At 51.2% G+C, this 21,769-nt stretch overlaps 1 protein-coding gene across 3 annotated transcripts in view; it reads left to right on the top strand.

Annotated features, from left to right (window-relative positions):
• Positions 1 to 21,769, top strand: part of abr (ABR activator of RhoGEF and GTPase) — a 74,081-nt gene that overhangs the window by 16,095 nt on the left and 36,217 nt on the right. Inside the window, exons 1-3 of one of the 3 annotated variants that reach the window (XM_073053039.1) lie at positions 10,446 to 10,905; positions 13,692 to 13,855; positions 18,737 to 18,841. In XM_073053039.1, the coding sequence (XP_072909140.1) occupies positions 10,845 to 10,905; positions 13,692 to 13,855; positions 18,737 to 18,841 (330 nt within the window). In that variant the 5' untranslated portion in view covers positions 10,446 to 10,844. Of the gene's footprint in view, positions 1 to 10,445; positions 10,906 to 13,691; positions 13,856 to 16,333; positions 16,878 to 18,736; positions 18,842 to 21,769 lie in introns of those variants that run through there. The other 2 variants (XM_073053038.1, XM_073053040.1) reach the window with 2 other exon arrangements.

Here is a 21,769-nt window from a genome sequence, read left to right as displayed (position 1 = left end):
GAGTGAGGTGGATTGGAAAAGTTTAGAAGGATATGCATAAAATGCTGGCAAGTGTGTCTAGCTTGGTCGGGGGCATCTTGGGCAGCATATACCAGTTGGGCCAAAGGCCCTGTTCCTATGTTGTGTTGTCAGCGATCAGAAGCATGAGAAGCTGTAACTCACATGAAGTACGTAAGACATCAATTCGTGGCAACTGGCAATTGCAGTGGTCAATCAGTGGTTGGAATTGATAGGCAAGAACAAATTAAAATAAGGTTAGCAGGTGGAGTGGCCTTTGTTGGAGTGGACAGTGTTAGAGTGTTATTTTAAACAAAATATACTTTATTCAAAATAAAATTATTTACATTAAACCATTCAATAACTCTCAATCCTTTACAGACATTACCATTACATTCTATACATTTCCACACTTTCAGCCAGTCACATGGCCCTCTTTACCCACCATTGTTGAGCGGTATACTCCCCGCCACCCACTCCCACGGGAGAAGAACCCTAGACCATGGTCCTTCCCCACCGGGCCCTTGCAGTGGCTGCGCTAAGTTTCAGTGCATCCCTCAGCACGTGCTTGAGGCTTTAACTCTTCAAGGCTTGAGTGAGAGAAGGTGAAAAAGCCGTAGGTTGATTTTTCCCAGTTTATTTATTGTTTTCCTTTTTTGTATTTGCACAGTTAGAACAGTAGAAATACCAGGCAAGGTAGCTAAATGCTCTTCTTGCGTGACGTTTGAAGGCAGAGAAACCTCCAGTGTCCCTGACAACAATAACTGCGAGAAGTGCACCCAGCTGCAGCTTCTAACACTCTGTTTTAGGAGTTGGAGCTGGAACTGGATGAACCTTGGACCATTCAGGAGGATGAAGAAGTGATCGGTAGGACATATAGATAGGTCAAGGTGCAGCACACGTGAAACTGGGTGACAGTCAGGAAGGGGAAAGGGGTTAAGGGGCCAGTGCAAAGTACCTCTGTGGCCGTCCCCCTCAACAACAGGTACAGCACTTTGCAAAATGTTGGGGGGGGGTTTGTAATTGACCTAACAGGAAAGTTTCAATGGTTGGGTCTCTGGCACTGTGTTTGGCTCTGTGACTCAAGGGAAGCAGGAAATAGAGTTGAGCTATGGTGATAGGGGATTCGTTAGCTAGGGGAACAGAAAGGAGGTTCTGTGGATGAGAATGAAATTCCAGATGGTATGTTGCCTCCTGGGTGCCAGGATCCAGGACATCTCAGATCAAGTCCTCCACATTCTTAAGTGGGAGGGTAAACAGCCAGAGGTCATGATCCATGTAGGTATCAATGACATGAGTAGGATGAGTGGCAAGGTTCTGCAAAGGGAGTTCGGTGCCAAGTTAAAGGCCAAGACCTCCAGGGTCCATTGATCTCAGGATTGTTATCTGTGCTACATGCTAGCGAGGCCAGAAATAGGAAGATCATACAGTTTAACACGTGACTAAGGAGTTGGTGCAGGTGGTAGGGTACTGAAAAGTGTGGTAGAATAAAGGGATCAGAGAGTACAGGTGCATAATTCACTGAAAGTGGCAGCACAGGTAGATAGGGTTGTAAAGAAAGCTTTTGGCCTTCATAAATCAATGTACTGAGTTGGGATGTTATGTTGAAGTTGTATAAGACGTTGGTGAGGCCCAATTTAGAGTATTATGTGCAGTTTTGGTCACCTACCTATAGGAAAGATGTAAACAGAATTGAAAGAGTACAGAGAAAGTTTGCAAGGATATTGCCTGCTCTGGAGGACTGAGTAACTGTATATAAGGAAAGACTGAATTGGTTAGAACTGTATTCTTAAGAATGTAGAAGATTGAGGGGAGATTTGATGGAGGTATACAAAATTATGAGGGCTGTAGATAGGGTGAATGCAAAAAGGCTTTATCCATTGAGTTTGGGTAGGACTGCAAGCAAAGGTCACAGGTTAAGGGTGAAAGGTAAGAAGTGTAAGAGGAACATGAAGGGAAAGTTCTTCGCTCAGAGGGTGGTGAGAGTGTGGAACAAGTTGCCAATATAAGTGGTACATGTGAGCTCAATTTCAACGTTTAAGAGAAGTTTGGGTAGGTACATGGATGGTAGGGGTATGGTCCCGGTGCAGTAGGCAGATTAAATGGTTTGGCTGCCATGGAGTAGATGGGACAAAGAGCCTGTTTCTGTGCTGTACTTCTCTGTGACGGTGTAGTTTGGCATGTTATGTACGTGTCTGGCGTGGTATAGCATGTTGCGATGTCTGTAGCCTGGTAGGAGCATACGTATAGCACATAGTGTGTACACACTGTTCATGTAGCATGCGTGTGCGCTGTGGTAGGTGCACACGTGTAGCATATTGTATGTGAGTGGGGAGTGGTGTGTTTGTGTTTGAGGGGTGTGTGTGTGTGATGCAGTGTATTGTCTGTGTAGACGTAGTGGGGATGTATTGGATACGTTGTCTGTTTGCGGTGTAAGTGTACGTGGGGTTTGAGGGGTGTGTGTGATGCAGTGTATTGTCTGTGTAGATGTAGTGGGGATGTATTGGATACGTTGTGTGTTTGCGGTGTATGTGTAAGTGGGGTTTGAGGGGTGTGTATGATGCAGTGTATTGTCTGTGTAGACGTAGTGGGGGTGTATTGGATACGTTGTGTGTTTGCGGTGTATGTGTACGTGGGGTTTGAGGGGTGTGTGTGTGTGATGCAGTGTATTGTCTGTTTAGACGTAGTGGGGGTGTATTGGATACGTTGTGTGTTTGCGGTGTATGTGTACGTGGGGTTTGAGGGGTATGTGTCTGTGATGCAGTGTATTGTCTGTGTAGACGTAGTGGGGGTGTATTGGATACGTTGTGTGTTTGCGGTGTATGTGTAAGTGGGGTTTGGGGGGTGTATGATGCAGTGTATTGTCTGTGTAGACGTAGTGGGGGTGTATTGGATACGTTGTGTGTTTGCGGTGTATGCGTACGTGGGGTTTGAGGGGTGTGTATGATGCAGTGTATTGTCTGTGTAGACATAGTGGGAGTGTATTGGATACGTTGTGTGTTTGCGGTGTATGTGTACGTGGGGTTTGAGGGTATGTGTGTGTGATGCAGTGTATTGTCTGTGTAGACATAGTGGGAGTGTATTGGATACGTTGTGTGTTTGCAGTGTATGTGTACGTGGGGTTTGAGGGGTGTGTGTGTGATGCAGTGTATTGTCTGTGCAGACATAGTGGGGATGTATTGGATATGTTGTGTGTTTGTGGTGTATGTGTACGTGGATTTGAAGGTGTATGTGTGTGTATGATGCAGTGTATTGTCTGTGTAGACGTAGTGGGGATGTATTGGATACGTTGTGTGTTTGCAGTGTATGTGTACGTGGGGTTTGAGGGGTGGGTGTGTGTGTGTGATGCAGTGTATTGTCTGTGTAGACGTAGTGGGGGTGTATTGAATACGTTGTGTGTTTGCGGTATATGTGTTCATGGGGTTTGAGGGGTGTGTGTGTCTGTGATGCAATGCATTGTCTGTGTAGACGTAGTGGGGGTGTATTGGATACGTTGTGTGTTTGCGGTGTATGTGTACATGGGGTTTGAGGGGCGTGTGTGTATGATGCAGTGTATTGTCTGTGTAGACATAGTGGGGATGTATTGGATACGTTGTGTTTTTGCGGTGTATGTGTACGTGGGGTTTGAGGGGTGTGTGTGTTTGTGATGCAGTGCATTGTCTGTGTAGACGTAGTGGGGGTGTATTGGATACGTTGTGTGTTTGCGGTATATGTGTACGTGAGGTTTGAGGGGTGTGTGTGTCTGTGATGCAGTGCATTGTCTGTGTAGACGTAGTGGGGGTGTATTGGATACGTTGTGTGTTTGCGATGTATGTGTACGTGGGGTTTGAGGGGTGTGTGTGTGTGATGCAGTGTATTGTCTGTGTAGACATAGTGGGAGTGTATTGGATACGTTGTGTGTTTGCGGTGTATGTGTACGTGGGGTTTGAGGGGTGTGTATGATGCAGTGTATTGTCTGTAGACAGTGGGGGTGTATTGGATACGTTGTGTGTTTGTAGTGCATGTGTACGTGGAGTTTGAGGGGTATGTGTGTGTGTGATGCAGTGTATTGTCTGTGTAGACGTAGTGGGGATGTATTGGATACGTTGTGTGTTTGCGGTGTATGTGTACGTGGGGTTTGAGGGGTGTGTGTGATGCAGTGTATTGTCTGTGTAGACGTAGTGGGGGTATATTGGATACGTTGTGTGTTTGCGGTGTATGTGTACGTGGGGTTTGAGGGGTGTGTGTGATGCAGTGTATTGTCTGTGTAGATGTAGTGGGGATGTATTGGATACGTTGTGTGTTTGCGGTGTATGTGTACGTGGGGTTTGAGGGGTGTGTGATGCAGTGTATTGTCTGTGTAGACGTAGTGGGGGTGTATTGGATACGTTGTGTGTTTGCGGTGTATGTGTACGTGGATTTGAAGGTGTATGTGTGTGTGTGATGCAGTGTATTGTCTGTGTAGACGTAGTGGGGGTGTATTGAATACGTTGTGTGTTTGCGGTATATGTGTTCGTGGGGTTTGAGGGGTGTGTGTGTCTGTGATGCAATGCATTGTCTGTGTAGACGTAGTGGGGGTGTATTGGATACGTTGTGTGTTTGCGGTGTATGTGTACGTGGGGCTTGAGGGGTGTGTGTGTGTGATGCAGTGTATTGTCTGTGTAGACGTAGTGGGAGTGAATTGGATACGTAGTGTGTTTGCAGTGTATGTGTACGTGGGGTTTGAGGGGTGTGTATGATGCAGTGTATTGTCTGTGTAGACGTAGTGGGGGTGTATTGGATACGTTGTGTGTTTGCGGTGTATGTGTACGTGGGGTTTGAGGGGTATGTGTGTGTGATGCAGTGTATTGTCTGTGTAGACGTAGTGGGGGTGTATTGGATACGTTGTGTGTTTGCGGTGTATGTGTACGTGGGGTTTGAGGGGTATGTGTCTGTGATGCAGTGTATTGTCTGTGTAGACGTAGTGGGGGTGTATTGGATACGTTGTGTGTTTGCGGTGTATGTGTACGTGGGGTTTGAGGGGTATGTGTCTGTGATGCAGTGTATTGTCTGTGTAGACGTAGTGGGGGTGTATTGGATACGTTGTGTGTTTGCGGTGTATGTGTACGTGGGGTTTGAGGGGTATGTGTCTGTGATGCAGTGTATTGTCTGTGTAGACGTAGTGGGGGTGTATTGGATACGTTGTGTGTTTGCGGTGTATGTGTAAGTGGGGTTTGGGGGGTGTATGATGCAGTGCATTGTCTGTGTAGACGTAGTGGGGGTGTATTGGATACGTTGTGTGTTTGCGGTGTATGTGTATGTGGGGTTTGAGGGGTGTGTGTGTGTGATGCAGTGTATTGTCTGTTTAGACGTAGTGGGGGTGTATTGGATACGTTGTGTGTTTGCGGTGTATGTGTACGTGGGGTTTGAGGGGTATGTGTCTGTGATGCAGTGTATTGTCTGTGTAGACGTAGTGGGGGTGTATTGGATACGTTGTGTGTTTGCGGTGTATGTGTAAGTGGGGTTTGGGGGGTGTATGATGCAGTGTATTGTCTGTGTAGACGTAGTGGGGATGTATTGGATACGTTGTGTGTTTGCGGTGTATGTGTACGTGGGGTTTGGGGGTGTGTGTGTGTGATGCAGTGTATTGTCTGTGTAGACGTAGTGGGGGTGTATTGGATACGTTGTGTGTTTGCGGTGTATGTGTACGAGGGGTTTGAGGGGTGTGTGTGTGATGCAGTGTCTTGTCTGTGTAGACGTAGTGGGGATGTATTGGATACGTTGTGTGTTTGCGGTGTATGTGTAAGTGGGGTTTGGGGGGTGTATGATGCAGTGTATTGTCTGTGTAGACGTAGTGGGGATGTATTGGATACGTTGTGTGTTTGCGGTGTATGTGTACGTGGGGTTTGAGGGGTGTGTGTGTGTGATGCAGTGTATTGTCTGTGTAGACATAGTGGGGGTGTATTGGATACGTTGTGTGTTTGCGGTGTATGTGTACGTGGGGTTTGAGGGGTGTGTGTGTGTGTGATGCAGTGTATTGTCTGTGTAGACGTAGTGGGGATGTATTGAATACGGTGTGTGTTTGTGGTGTATGTGTACGTGGGGTTTGAGGGCTGTGTGTGTGTGATGCAGTATATTGTCTGTGTAGACGTAGTGGGGGTGTATTGGATACGTTGTGTGTTTGCGGTGTATGTGTACGTGGGGTTTGAGGGGTATGTGTGTGTGTGATGCAGTGTATTGTCTGTGTAGACGTAGTGGGGATGTATTGGATACGTTGTGTGTTTGTGGTGTATGTGTACGTGGGGTTTGAGGGTATGTGTGTGTGATGCAGTGTATTGTCTGTGTAGACGTAGTGGGGATATATTGAATACGTTGTGTGTATGCGGTGTATGTGTACGTGGGGTTTGAGGGTATGTGTGTGTTGATGCAGCTCCTGAGGGATCATGTTAGGGAACTGGAGCTGCAGCTCGATGACCTTCGCCTGGTCAGGGAGAGTGAGCAGGTGATAGAGAGGAGTTACAGGCAGGTGGTCACACCGGGGCCATGGGAGGCAGATAGGTGGGTCACGGTCAGGAAGGGGAAGGGGCAGGTACTAGAGAGAACCCCAGTGGCTGTACCCCTTGACAATAAGTACTCATGTTTGAGTATTGTTGAGGGGGACAGCCTACCTGGAGGAAGTGACAGTAGCCGGGCCTCTGGCACAGAGGACGGCCCTGTAGCTCAGAAGGGTAGGGATAGAAGAAAGAGGACCATAGTAATAGGGGACTCGATAGTCAGGGGTTCAGACAGGCAGTTCTGTGGAGGTGATCGGGAGTCCCGGATGGTAGTTTGCCTCCCTGGTGCCAGGGTCCGGGACGTTTCTGATCGCGTCCAAGATATCCTGAAGTGGGAGGGTGAGGAGCCAGAGGTCGTGGTACATGTAGGTACCAATGACATAGGTAGGAAAGGGGAAGAGGTCCTGAAACAAGAGTATAGGGAGTTAGGAAGGCAGTTAAGAAGAAGGACCGCAAAGGTAGTAATCTCGGGATTACTGCCTGTGCCACGCGACAGTGAGAGTAGGAATGGAATTAGGTGGAGGATGAATGCGTGGCTGAGGGATTGGAGCAGGGGGCAGGGATTCAAGTTTCTGGATCATTGGGACCTCTTCTGGGGCAGGCGTGACCTGTTCAAGAAGGACGGGTTACACTTGAATCCTGGGGTGACCAATATCCTAGCGGGGATGTTTGCTAGGGCTACAGGGCAGACTTTAAACTAGTAAGATGGGGGGGGCGGAAATCAATTTGAGGAAACTATGGGAGAGGAGTTTAGTTCACCAGTAGAGCAAGTAAGTAGACAGTGTGTGAGGGAGGAAAGGCAGGTGATGGAGAAGGAATGCGCTCAGCCCGAAGTTGTAGGGGAGAAGAAAGAAAAGGAAAATAAATTTGAATGCATTGCTAGGGATGAAAAGAGAGGAGGAGGTGGAGAGTATCTTAAATGTATCTATTTTAATGCTAGGAGCATTTTAAGAAAGGTGGATGAGCTTAAAGTGTGGATTGATACCTGGAATTATGATGTTGTAGCTATTAGTGAAACATGGTTGCAGGAAGGGTGTGATTGGCAACTAAATATTCCTGGATTTAGTTGCTTCAGGTGTGATAGAGTAGGAAGGGCCAGAGGAGGAGGTGTTGCATTGCTTGTCCGAGAAAATCTTATGGCGGTGCTTTGGAAGGATAGATTAGAGAGCTCCTCTAGGGAGGCTATTTGGGTGGAATTGAGGAATGGGAAAGGTGTAGTAACACTGATAGGAGTGTATTATAGGCCACCTAATGGGGAGCGTGAGTTGGAAGAGCAAATGTGTAAGGAGATAGCAGATATTTGTAGTAAACACAAGGTGGTGATTGTGGGAGATTTTAATTTTCCACACATAGATTGGGAAGCTCATTCTGTAAAAGGGCTTGATGGTTTAGAGTTTGTGAAATGTGTGCAGGATAGTTTTTTGCAACAATACATAGAAGTGCCGACTAGAGATGGGGCAGTGTTGGATCTCCTGTTAGGGAATGCGATAGGTCAGCTGACAGATGTATGTGTTGGGGAGCACTTCGGGTCCAGTGATCACAATAGCATTAGCTTCAATATAATTATGGAGAAGGACAAGACTGGACCTAGAGTTGAGATTTTTGATTGGAGAAAGGCTAACTTTGAGGAGATACGCAGGGATTTAGAGAGAGTGGATTGGGTCAAGTTGTTTTATGGGAAGGATGTAATAGAGAAATGGAGGTCATTTAAGGGTGAAATTATGAGGGTACAGAATCTTTATGTTCCTGTTCGGTTGAAAGGAAAGGTTAAAGGTTTGAAAGCGCCATGGTTTTCAAGGGATATTAGAAACTTGGTTCAAAAAAAGAGGGATGTCTACAATAGATATAGGCAGCATGGAGTAAGGGAATTGCTCGAGGAATATAAAGAATGTAAAAGGAAACTTAAGAAAGAGATTAGAAAAACTAAAAGAAGTTACGAGTTTGGTTTGGCAAATAAGGTGGAAGTAAATCCGAAAGGCTTCTACAGTTATATTAAAAGCAAGAGGAAAGTGAGGGATAAAATTGGTCCCTTAGAGAATCAGGGTGGTCAGCTATGTGTGGAGCCGAGGGAGATGGGAGAGATTTTGAACGATTTCTTCTCTTCGGTATTCACTAAGGAGAAGGATATTGAATGGTGTAAGGCGTGGGAAACAAGTAAGGAAGTTATGGAATCTATGACAATTAAAGAGGTGGAAGTACTGGCGCTTTTAAGAAATTTAAAAGTGGATAAATCTCCGGGTCCTGACAGGATATTCCCCAGGACCTTAGGGGAAGTTTGTGTAGAGATAGCAGGAGCTCTGACGGAGATCTTTCAGATGTCATTAGAAACGGGGATTGTACCGGAGGATTGGCGTATTGCTCATGTGGTTCCATTGTTTAAAAAGGGTTCTAGAAGTAAGCCTGGCAATTATAGACCTGTCAGTTTGACATCAGTGGTGGGTAAATTAATAGAAAGTATTCTTAGAGATAGTATTTATAATTATCTGGATAGACAGGATCTGATTAGGAGTAGCCAGCATGGATTTGTGCGTGGAAGGTCATGTTTGACAAACCTTATTGAATTTTTTGAAGTAGTTACGAGGAATGTTGACGAGGGTAAGGCAGTGGATGTAGTCTATATGGACTTCAGCAAGGCCTTTGACAAAGTTCCACATGGAAGGTTAGTTAAGAAGGTTCAGTCGTTAGGTATTAATGCTGGAGTAATAAAATGGATTCAACAGTGGCTAGATGGGAGATGCCAGAGAGTAGTGGTGGATAATTGTTTATCGGGATGGAGGCCGGTGACTAGCGGGGTGCCTCAGGGATCTGTTTTGGGCCCAATGTTGTTTGTAATATACATAAATGATCTGGATGATGGGGTGGTAAATTGGATTAGTAAGTATGCTGATGATACTAAGGTAGGAGGTGTTGTGGATAATGAGGTGGGTTTTCAAAGCTTGCAGGGAGATTTATGCCGGTTAGAAGAATGGGCTGAACGTTGGCAGATGGAGTTTAATGCTGAGAAGTGTGAGGTTCTACATTTTGGCAGGAATAATCCAAATAGAACATACAGGGTAAATGGTAGGGCATTGAGGAATGCAGTGGAACAGAGAGATCTAGGAATAACAGTGCATAGTTCCCTGAAGGTGGAGTCTCATGTAGATAGGGTGGTGAAGAAGGCTTTTGGAACGCTGGCCTTTATAAATCAGAGCATTGAGTACAGAAGTTGGGATGTAATGTTAAAATTGTACAAGGCATTGGTAAGGCCAAATTTGGAATATTGTGTACAGTTTTGGTCACCGAATTATAGGAAAGATATCAATAAATTAGAGAGAGTGCAGAGTCGATTTACTAGGATGTTACCTGGGTTTCAGCACTTAAGTTACAGAGAAAGGTTGAACAAGTTAGGTCTCTATTCATTGGAGCGTAGAAGGTTGAGGGGGGATTTGATCGAGGTATTTAAAATGTTGAGAGGGATAGATAGAGTTGACGTGAATAGGCTGTTTCCATTGAGAGTAGGGGAGATTCAAACGAGAGGACATGATTTGAGAGTTAGGGGGCAAAAGTTTAAGGGAAACACGAGGGGGTATTTCTTTACTCAGAGAGTGATAGCTGTGTGGAATGAGCTTCCTATAGAAGTAGTAGAGGCCAGTTCAGTTGTGTCATTTAAGGTAAAATTGGATAGGTATATGGACAGGAAAGGAGTGGAGGGTTATGGGCTGAGTGCGGGTAGGTGGGACTAGGTGAGATTAAGAGTTCGGCACGGACTAGGAGGGCCGGAATGGCCTGTTTCCGTGCTGTGATTGTTATATGGTAATAATGCAGTGTATTGTCTGTGTAGACGTAGTGGGGATGTATTGGATACGTTGTGTGTTTGCGGTGTATGTGTACGTGGGGTTTGAGGGGTGTGTGTGTGTGTGTGTGATGCAGTGTATTGTCTGTGTAGACGTAGTGGGGATGTATTGAATACGTAGTAACACTGACCTGTGTGTGGGTGCAGCAAACAGACAGCTGTGCAGGATTGATTTGCATTTCAAAGCCCGAAGCCATCTGTCTGCAGAGCCGGGTGCTGCTGGCTGTAGGACTGAACCCTGGTCTGCCCGTGAGTCCCAATCCGGTCAGGACTACTGGGAATCGTGAGTTGGGGCGGCTGGGATAAGCGCTGCCCTTTAATGGATTTTGCCTGCAGTGAGGAGCGGCAGGAGCCAGCACTCTCATTGTCTGGTGCCGGGCCAGGCCACAGCTGTCAGAGTCTTTGCAGTGCACACACAGGGAGCCTGTGTCTACGGCGGCCGCTGCCTTTGTAACTGAGTTCACCGGCTGGCGGGTGTTCAACACTGAACGGTCAGGCCCGACATGGAACCGGTCAGTCAACAGGCCCTCCCCCAACTCTCCTGGATCGACACCCTCTACAGCAGTATGTCATCTCCCTCTGTACCTCTCTCCCTCCGTCCGTCATCCACTCACCCCTCCCTCCGTGTCCTTTCTCTCTCTCACCATCCCTCCATTTCTCCCTTCCTCTCCCTAAATGTATAACACCAGGGGACGGGTCTGTTGCTGAACAACACCGGGGTACGGTACCGGTGGGGACGGGTCTGTCGCTGAACAACACCGGGGTACGGTACTGGTGGGGACGGGTCCGTCACTGTGTAACACTGGGGTACGGTACCGGTGGGGACGGGTCTGTCGCTGAACAACACCAGGGTACGGTACCGGTGGGGACGGGTCTGTCGCTGTATAACACCGGGGTACGGTACAAGTGGGGACGGGTCTGTCACTGTGTGACACCGGGGTACGGTACCGGTGGGGATGGGTCTGTCACTGTGTGACACCGGGGTACGGTACCGGTGGGGACGGGTCTGTCACTGTACGACACCGGGGTACGGTACCGGTGGGGACGGGTCTGTCACTGTACGACACCAGGGTACGGTACCGGTGGGGACGGGTCTGTCACTGTGTAACACCGGGGTACGGTACCGGTGGGGATGGGTCTGTCACTGTGTGACACCGGGGTTCGGTACCGGTGGGGACGGATCCGTCACTGTGTAACACCAGGGTACAGTACCGGTGGGGACGGGTCTGCGACTGTGTAACACCAGGGTACAGTACCGGTGGGGACGGGTTGGTCACTGTGTAACACCAGGGTTCGGTACCGGTGGGGACGGGTCTGTCACTGTGTGACACCGGGGTACGGTACTGGTGGGGACGGGTCTGCGACTGTGTAACACCAGGGTACAGTACCGGTGGGGACGGGTTGGTCACTGTGTAACACCAGGGTTCGGTACCGGTGGGGACGGGTTGGTCACTGTGTAACACGGGGTTCGGTACCGGTGGGGACGGGTTGGTCACTGTGTAACACCGGGGTACGGTACCGGTGGGGACGGGTTGGTCACTGTGTAACACCAGGGTACAGTACCGGTGGGGACGGGTTGGTCACTGTGTAACACCAGGGTTCGGTACCGGTGGGGACGGGTTGGTCACTGTGTAACACCAGGGTTCGGTACCGGTGGGGACGGGTCTGTCACTGTGTAACACCGGGGTACGGTACCGGTGGGGATGGGTCTGTCACTGTGTGACACCGGGGTACGGTACCGGTGGGGACGGATCCGTCACTGTGTAACACCGGGGTACGGTACCGGTGGGGACGGGTCTGCGACTGTGTAACACCGGGGTACGGTACCGGTGGGGACGGGTCTGTCACTGTACGACACCAGGGTACGGTACCGGTGGGGACGGGTTGGTCACTGTGTAACACCAGGGTTCGGTACCGGTGGGGACGGGTTGGTCACTGTGTAACACCAGGGTTCGGTATCGGTGGGGACTGGTCTGTCACTGTGTGACACCAGGGTTCGGTACCGGTGGGGACGGGTCTGTCACTGTGTGACACCGGGGTACGGTACCGGTGGGGATGGATCCGTCACTGTGTAACACCAGGGTACAGTACCGGTGGGGACGGATCCGTCACTGTGTAACACCGGGGTACGGTACCGGTGGGGACGGGTCTGTCACTGTACGACGCTGGGGTACAGTACCGGTGGGTTGGGTCTGTCACTGTATGACACCGGGGTACAGTACCGGTGGGGACGGGTTTGTCACTGTGTAACACCGGGGTACGGTACCGGTGGGGACGGGTCTGTCACTGTGTGACACCGGGGTGCGGGTACCGGTGGGGACGGGTCTGTCACTGTGTAACACCGGGGTGCGGTACCGGTGGGGACGGGTCTGCGACTGTGTAACACCGGGGTACAGTACCGGTGGGGACGGGTTGGTCACTGTGTAACACCCGGGGTACGGTACCGGAGGGGACGGGTCTGCGACTGTGTAACACCAGGGTTCGGTACCGGTGGGGACGGGTCTGTCACTGTGTAACACCAGGGTTCGGTACCGGTGGGGACGGGTCTGTCACTGTATAGCTCCGGGGTACAGTACTGGTGGGGACAAGTCTGCGACTGTGTAACACCGCGGTACGGTACTGGTGGGGACGGGTTTCTCACTGTATAACACCAGGGTAAAAGTACCCCCCACACGCCCCTCCACTTTCCCCCACACCCCCCTCAACTTCCCTCCTCCCCATCTTCCCTCCCCTGTACCCTTCAGTACCCCTCTGTACCCTCTGAAGTTCCCCCTGAAGCTAAGCTCGATATTCCCCTCCCTAATCTTTCCCCTCAAACTCCACCCTCAGAGTCCTAACCCCTCACCCCCTTCCCCTGACCCCTGGTCTCCTCATCTCCTTCCCCCCTCACTCTCCTCACCCGATCACCCCTCACCCCCTTCCCCTGACCTCTGGTCTCCTCACCCCCTTCCCCCCTCACTCTCCTCACCCGATCACCCCTCACCCCCTTCCCCTGACCCCTGGTCTCCTCACCCCCTTCCCCCCTCACTCTCCTCACCCCATCACCCCTCACCCCCTTCCCCTGACCCCTGGTCTCCTCACCCCTTTCCCCAGCCTCCTCACCCCATCACCCCTCACCCCCTTCCCCTGACCCCTGGTCTCCTCACCTCCTTCCCCCCTCACTCTCCTCACCCCTCACACCCCTCACCCCCTTCCCCCCTCACCCTCCTCATGCCTCCGCTCGTGTCAGGGCAGTGGAGGACTTGGCTGTGTTCAGCCTCCTGCCCCTTGACCGGGGTGTAGGGCAGCAGATCAAAGGCTGTTGAGCTTACTACTTTCCCCTCTCTCCCCTCTCCCCTCACGCCTCTCAGATTTCAGCTTTGCGGAGGGTTTTGACGGTGAGTCTGGAGAGGAGACGCGGCCTGGGGACGAGGTATCGGATACGCTGCCCTTTATCGATGAATCACCCACCGTATCACCACAGCTGAGCACTGGGCCTACGCTTCTCGCCACCCCACAGGGTCCTGCAGCCGGGGTGAGTCTCCAACAGGGTGGGGAGGGTGAGTGAGCGGCAAGGAGGAGAGGGGTCAATAAATGGGTGGGGGTGAGTGAACAGGGAAGGTGGGGAGTGAATGAATGGGGAGGGGGCAGGATGAGGGCATGAGTGAACTTTGCGAAGGGAGGGAGGGGGTGAGTGAACTGGGAGGTAGGGAGAGGGTAAGTGAATGGGGAGGGGGAAGATGAGGGAGTAAGTGAATGGGGAGGGTGGGGGGAGTGAATGAACGGGGAGGGGTGGGATGGGAGGGTGAGGAGTGAGTGAATGGGGAGGGTGGGGGTGTGTGAATGGAGAGGGTGGATAGTGAGTAAACAGGAGGGTGAGGGAGTCAGTGAACGGGAAGGGGGAGGGAGTGAGTGAATGGGAAGGGGTAGGGAGGGTGAGGGAGTGAGTGAATGGAGAGGGTGGGGTGTGAGTAAACTGGGAGGGTGGGTAGTGCGTGAACGGGGAGGGTGAGGGAGTGAGTGAATGGGAAGGGGGAGGGAGGGTGAGGGAATGGAGAGGGTGGGGTGTGAGTTATCTGGGAGGGTGGGGAGTGCGTGAACGGGGAGGGTGAGGGAGTGAGTGAACAGGGAGGCTGGCAAAAAGCCAGCATTGGAAGGGAAGAGAAGTCCAATTTCCAGGGTGGACTGGAGACTCTGTGGATGTTTGATGTGATGCACTCCTATTGACAGGGCAGTTTGTAAAGTCCCTGGTGAGAGTGTGGGACTGTGGTCCAGCACTGGGCCAAGTATGAGCTGTTACACTTGGCTCGATCACTTTACATGTCAGTGAAAAACCCTTAACAACGAGGATATACAGAGGGATCTTGAAGATGCAGCGTCGACTGAAAGTGGCTACACGGGTTGCTTGAGTGGTTAAAAAGGCATATAGCATTCTTGTATTTACTAGTCAAGGCTTTGAGTTCAAAAGTTAGCAAGTTATATTGCAGCTTTATAAAACTTGAGTTAGGCTGCTTCTGGAGTGTTGCTGACAGTCTGGTTGCGCCATTATAGGAAGGATGCTGAGGGAGATGGTGCAGAATACGTATACCAGGATGCTGACTGGATGAGAGGGCATGTGCCAAAAGAGGATTCAGTACCGGTGGGGACGGGTCTGTCACTGTGTGACACCGGGGTACGGTACCAGTGGGGACGGGTTTGTCACTGTGTGACACCGGGGTACGGTACCGGTGGGGACGGGTCTGTCACTGTATGACACCGGGGTACGGTACCGGTGGGGACGGGTTTGTCACTGTGTGACACCGGGGTACGGTACCGGTGGGGACGGGTTTGTCACTGTGTGACACCGGGGTACGGTACCGGTGGGGACGGGTTTGTCACTGTGTGACACCGGGGTACGGTACCGGTGGGGACGGGTCTGTCACTGTGTGACACCGGGGTATGGTACCAGTGGGGACGGGTCTGTCACTGTACGACACCGGGGTACGGTACCGGTGGGGACGGGTCTGTCGCTGTGTAACACCGGGGTACGGTACCGGTGGGGACGGGTCTGTCGCTGAACAACACCGGGGTACGGTACCGGTGGGGACGGGTCTCTCGCTGTGTAACACCGGGGTACGGTACCCGCGGGGACGGGTCTGTCACTGTGCGACACCGGGGTACGGTACCCGCGGGGACGGGTCTGTCACTGTGCGACACCGGGGTACGGTACCGGCGGGGACGGGTCTGTCACTGTGCGACACCGGGGTACGGTACCGGTGAGGACGGGTCTGTCACTGTGCGACACCGGGGTACGGTACTGGTGGGGACGGGTCTGTCACTGTGCGACACCGGGGTACGGTACCGGTGGGGACGGGTCTGTCATTGTGTCTGTACAGTACTGTTGTCTCTGGGCCCTGCAACACGAGTCACAGGTCTGTGGTTATTGTGGCCACTTGCTGACTCAGTGGGGGAGTGTCGGGCTCGTTGTTTATGACTCAGGCTGTTCCCGGCATCTGCTCCTTGGACCCCAGAGGAGGTGTAGTGTGGGGGCTTCACTGTCCCCCCCCCCCTCCCCACTCAGCCCTACCCTCTGTGTTGCTGTGTTCCTGCTCTCTCACCGTTCCGGGCAAATCCTGCTTTCGTGCAGCGGGCAACCAGGGAGGAAGAACCTCAACAAGGAAGTTGTGACTTGCAAGACGCAGGGGCAGGCTTTGTTCCACCAAGGGGAGCGAGGCAGAGTGGGGTAGGAGGACAAGGAGGGAGAGGTGGAGAGGGAAAGGAGGAGAGGGAGAGGTACAGGGAGTGTGAAGAGGAAAGGAGTGGAAGGAGTATCTCAGAGAGGGAGGGGAAGAGAGAGCGGGGGAGGGGAGGTAGGACAGGAAGAAACTGTCCCACGGAGAGGAGAGTGGCAGGGAGGGTAAGAGGAGGGAGGGATGAGAAATTAGGTGGAGGGAGAGGAGAAGAGGGACAAGTCGAGGCTCTTATCCAGAGAGGAGAGGGGCAGGGAGGAGGTGAGTGGGAGAGGTGCCAGGTGCCTTGCCAGAGAGTGCCAGGGGTAGAGGAAGAGGGACAAGGACAAGGACAGGTGACAGGGTGGGAGAGACCGCTCCCTCACTCCACTCTCAGAGGAGGAAGGGAGAGGTTGGTGGAGATTGAAGGGGAGAGGGTGAGATCCCAGCCTTGGCCTGCTCTCGAAGCAGGGAGAGAAGGAGAAATCTCGCACGCAGTCTCCTCTTGGACGTGGGGAGAGGGTGCACCCTCGATCCCCTTTCAGAGGTAGGGGAAAGGGAGAGATCACAGCCTCGGACTACTCTCAGAGGAGGAGCAAGAGGAGGGATCCTTCAGTTTAGTCTTGGAGGTAGAAGAGAGGGAGAAGTCGCACCCTTGGACTACTGTCAGAGGAGGAGGGAGAGGTCGTACTCTTGGTGTGCTCTCAGAGGTAGAGGCCACCCCTCGCAGCAATGGGTGAGGAGGAGGTGCTTTCATTCTTGGATGAGGTGTTGGAGGGAGCTGATGCCTCGGACCAGGACGAATGCGAGAGGGAGCAAATAGATGATACGGACCTGGGGCTGCAGAAGGTGAGGGTGTAAGAGAGGGAGTCTGTGGCTGAGGAATGCAGATGCCTCTGTGTGTCCTGTGGTGTGATGGTGATGTGGCAAGGGTGACAGAAGTGGTTGTGTTTCCCCCAGGGTGCAGAAATGGCAGGGGAATGACTGTTGACCACCCAGGCTGTGAGCACGGTGAGACTGTTTCCCCAGGGTGTGGGGACATTGAGACTGACCAGTGTGACTGTCTCCCCAGGGTGTGGGGACTGTGAGACTGACCAATGTGACTGTCTCCCCAGGGTGTGGGGACTGTGAGACTGACCAATGTGACTGTTTCCCCAGGGTGTGGGGACAGTGAGACTGACCAGTGTGACTGTTTCCCCAGGGTGTGGGGACTGTGAGACTGACCGGTGAGACTGTCTCCCCAGGGTGTGGGGACATTGAGACTGACCAATGTGACTGTTTCCCCAGGGTGTGGGGACAGTGAGACTGACCAGTGTGACTGTTTCCCCAGGGTGTGGGGACCGTGAGACTGACCGGTGAGACTGTCTCCTCAGGGTGTGGGGACATTGAGACTGACCAGTGTGACTGTCTCCCCAGGGTGTGGGGACTGTGAGACTGACCAGTGTGACTGTCTCCCCAGGGTGTGGGGACATTGAGACTGACCACTGTGACTGTCTCCCCAGGGTGTGGGGACCGTGAGACTGACCGGTGAGACTGTCTCCTCAGGGTGTGGGGACATTGAGACTGACCACTGTGACTGTCTCCCCAGGGTGTGGGGACTGTGAGACTGACCAATGTGACTGTCTCCCCAGGGTGTGGGTACTGTGAGACTGACCGCTGTGACTGTCTCCCCAGGGTGTGGGGACATTGAGACTGACCAATGTGACTGTCTCCCCAGGGTGTGGGGACTGTGAGACTGACCAATGTGACTGTTTCCCCAGGGTGTGGGGACATTGAGACTGACCAATGTGACTGTTTCCCCAGGGTGTGGGGACATTGAGACTGACCGCTGTGACTGTCTCCCCAGGGTATGGGGACCGTGAGACTGACCAGTGTGACTGTCTCCCCAGGGTGTGGGGACATTGAGACTGACCGCAGTGACTGTCTCCCCAGGGTGTGGGGACCGTGAGACTGATCAGTGTGACTGTCTCCCCAGGGTGTGGGGACCGTGAGACTGACCAGTGTAACTATTTTCCCCAGGGTGTGGGGACATTGAGACTGACCGGTGTGACTGTCTCCCCAGGGTGTGGGGACTGTGAGACTGACCGGTGTGACTGTCTCCCCAGGGTGTGGGGACTGTGAGACTGACCAGTGTGACTGTCTCCCCAGGGTGTGGGGACATTGAGACTGACCGGTGTGACTGTCTCCCCAGGGTGTGGGGACTGTGCGACTGACCAATGTGACTGTTTCCCCAGGGTGTGGGGACCGTGAGACTGACCGCTGTGACTGTCTCCCCAGGGTGTGGGGACATTGAGACTGACCAATGTGACTGTCTCCCCAGGGTGTGGGGACCGTGAGACTAACCAGTGTAACTATTTTCCCCAGGTTGTGGGGACTGTGAGACTGACCAGTGTGACTGTCTCCCCAGGGTGTGGGGACCGTGAGACTGACCGCTGTGACTGTCTCCCCAGGGTGTGGGGACTGTGAGACTGACCGGTGTGACTGTCTCCCCAGGGTGTGGGAACTGTGAGACTGACCAATGTGTCTGTCTCCCCAGGTTGTGGGGACTGTGAGACTGACCGGTGTGACTGTCTCCCCAGGGTGTGGGGACTGTGAGACTGACCAATGTGTCTGTCTCCCCAGGGTGTGGGGACTGTGAGACTGACCAGTGTGACTGTCTCCCCAGGGTGTGGGGACCGTGAGACTGACCGCTGTGACTGTCTCCCCAGGGTGTGTCGGGTCCGGAGAAGCGACTGGAGATGAGAAGTTTGGTTCTGTCAGGCGTTCTCGCCAGTGAGGAGCTCTACCTCAACCAGCTGGAGGCCCTACTACTGGTATGGATGGAGGGTGTGGCCATCTCAATGTGGTTTCTGGGTCTCAAGTGAGGTTTGTTGGTCTCACAGGGGCTGTATTCTCACGGGCAGGAGTTGCTAGGGGCTGTGGTCTCACTCAGTGTGGTCCACCTTCCCCTACCCCTATCCCCATGTCACCTTGTTCATCTCCCTCCCCCCCCCCCCACCCCAATCTCCCCCATTCCCTGTAAAACCCCTCTTTACTGGGCATCTCTGGAGATGCTGCTCATTGTCCTCTCACTGACAGCCACTGGACCTAGCAGTGGGAAAACCATTGTTTTCAGAATCCGTATGTCTAAGATCGATATGACTTGAGTCCCAGCAAAACCGTGAAGTTGGGATGTTTCTCCCACCCAAACCTCGCTTTGTGTGAACACTGTGTAACTTACTGCTCCCATGTAATCACCCATCGGCAAGAAATAACAGAATGTACAGTGCATGCAATTATAAAGAAAACATATTTATGAATGTTAGCTTAACCAAACAGTATTAAAATAAAGAAAGATAAAAACAAAAGGGCCCATCGTAATTAACAGTCACATGTGCACAGGTTGAAGCTCAAATCTTCCAAAAGCCAGTGTGTCCAATGTACTCACGGCGCCAGCTCCTATTCACTGATCCCCGGTAGAAATTCCCCTTTCGGGTTCCTTTGAATCGTGCATTCCTGCCGGTTCAAATCATTCAGCCAGTCCTCTCCAGCTTCTTTCTCCATCCTCCACCGAAAAAGAGCTCAACCCACCTCAGTGTCTGTCACAAAACCTCTCCCCAGCAATCTCTAGAACCTTCTCCCAATTCCACCCTCCTGACTGGATGACACAACATTCTTAAGCATCCCTTATCTTTAATGGTAAACCAAACACTACCAGCAGAATGCACAGAAACAACATTAGCAGTAAAATCTTTACCAGGGCATTACAATCTTCCCCCACCAAAAATAGCATTGTCCTCATCATTAATAACACAGTTTTCAAAGGAAGTTCATGATGTCAGGACCTCCAATCCATTTGTAAATGGTAGAGATGTATCTCACTAGAGGGATAGGCACAACACTCTGTTCCCAGTACCACATAGGCCAACATATCCAGGGGTTTCCTCACTCTCCTTATCCTATCATTCACTTCTTCAGTCTCAGACACTTCTTGGTGGGGTCTTTCCTGCCTTCTTGGTGAAGCCCCCTATCCATTATTCATCTGTTCCAGCAATTCAGGCCCCTCTGTCACTTGACTGAGCTCAGCTTCATTCCCAGTTACTTTGGAGCCCAGTTACCCCCACCCCAGCGTGGGAAGGTTCAGGAATTTCTTCATCAATTATTGGGGAGTTTGCATAAGGTAACATATACCACACCCCCAATTCCTCGTTCTCTGAGTCCATACAGCTTACAACAGTTATGTCCCTTTCAGGTCTCTCCACTGATTGTCTTTCTGTTCTCCCACTTCAGCACAGAGCCCTTCTTCTAGGTGTAAAGTCCATGTCAAGCTCTGGGTCAACACATATCTCTTGTCCTAGAGGTAAAAGGTGGTTTTGATGGAGAATTTTGACAGACACATTTCCGTCTTTTGGCTTCACCCAAAAAACTGGCACATTTGGCATCTGACTCTCCACTACCTAAGGCATAACCACCCATCAGTCAGCCAACTTGTGCTTCCCTGGTAGGCCCAAATTCCTTATTAGAACTCTGTCTGCAGCCATCAGTTGGGAGAACCTAATCTTTTGATCATATCTCCTCTTGTTTCCTTAATCCTGCTTGGTAACAGAGAGCACTGCTAGTTTGTAAACCACTTGCAATTCCTTCTTCATGTCAGACACATACTTAAGATTGGTCTTCTGTTTCAAGTCCCAAAACAGAGGTCTACAGGCAATCTCTCTTTGTGTCCAAACATCAGATAATATGGTGACTATCTCGTAGCTCCATTCTGTGTACAGTTGTAACAGTGGGCCAAATGCTCACTATGCTGACTCCATTTGCTCTTCTTGCTGATATCCAGGGTTCTGAGCATGTCTAGCAATGTCCAGTTGAACCTCTTGGGCTGGAGATCACCCTGAGGCTGATAAGGTGTAGTCCTCAATTTCTCAACTCCAAGCATGCCTAGTAACTCATGTATCAGCATACTCTCAAAATCCCTTCCCTGATCGCTGTTTTGGAAGGCCATAATGAACTAAATGCTTTTCACATAACACTTAGACCATGGTGGTCGCTCTCTGATCCTTTGTAGGGAAGACTTGAGCATATCTGGTGTTGTGATCAATAATAATCAAGACATTTGCAGTGTTGCTGAAATCAGGCTCTATGGAGAGGAAATCCATACATACTAGATCAAGTGGCCTGCACTCTCCAAATGGGATAAAGGAGCAGCTCTCGTAGGCAGCATCTTCTGAAAACATTGAATGCACGACTTACAGTTCTCTTTGACCTCAGGCTTCATTCAGGGCCAGTAGAACCAAATTCAAACCAATCCACAGGTCTTGTCAAACCCCAAATGACCTGAGTGATCATGAAGTGATTTCAATGCAATCCTCTGATACTTCTCTGGCAGAAACAGCTGGGAATGCCAAAGCCTGTCTGGACCCAGTATAGAACCTGGTTCCTCAACTCCCATTTTCTTCCATTCTCTCAGCAGTAGAGAGGTATGGCAGGGTGTTTTGTCTTTTCAATTTGTGCCATATCCCCTTTTGCAACAGCTGACCAAATGGTACCTATACAAGAGTCATCTCACTGAGCAGTGTCCACTTCCCCAGGACTCAGTGCAGGCAACTGTTTCGCATTCAGAGTGGTCAAGTTGCAATAAACTTGTGGAATGGCGCAACCAGAAGTTCCCACATGATCCACAACTCTATTCTGCCCTTGCCTTGCTCTGATTTCCCCGTGGCAGAAAACAGGCACTCTAGGTGCAAGAACGCCCTCCCACTCTG

The sequence above is a fragment of the Hemitrygon akajei genome, chromosome 8 (assembly GCF_048418815.1).
Source record: "Hemitrygon akajei chromosome 8, sHemAka1.3, whole genome shotgun sequence".
Taxonomy (NCBI): Eukaryota; Metazoa; Chordata; class Chondrichthyes; order Myliobatiformes; family Dasyatidae; genus Hemitrygon; species Hemitrygon akajei.
Note: the sequence above shows the minus strand (reverse complement) of the source record. Positions and strands in the feature narration are given on the sequence as shown.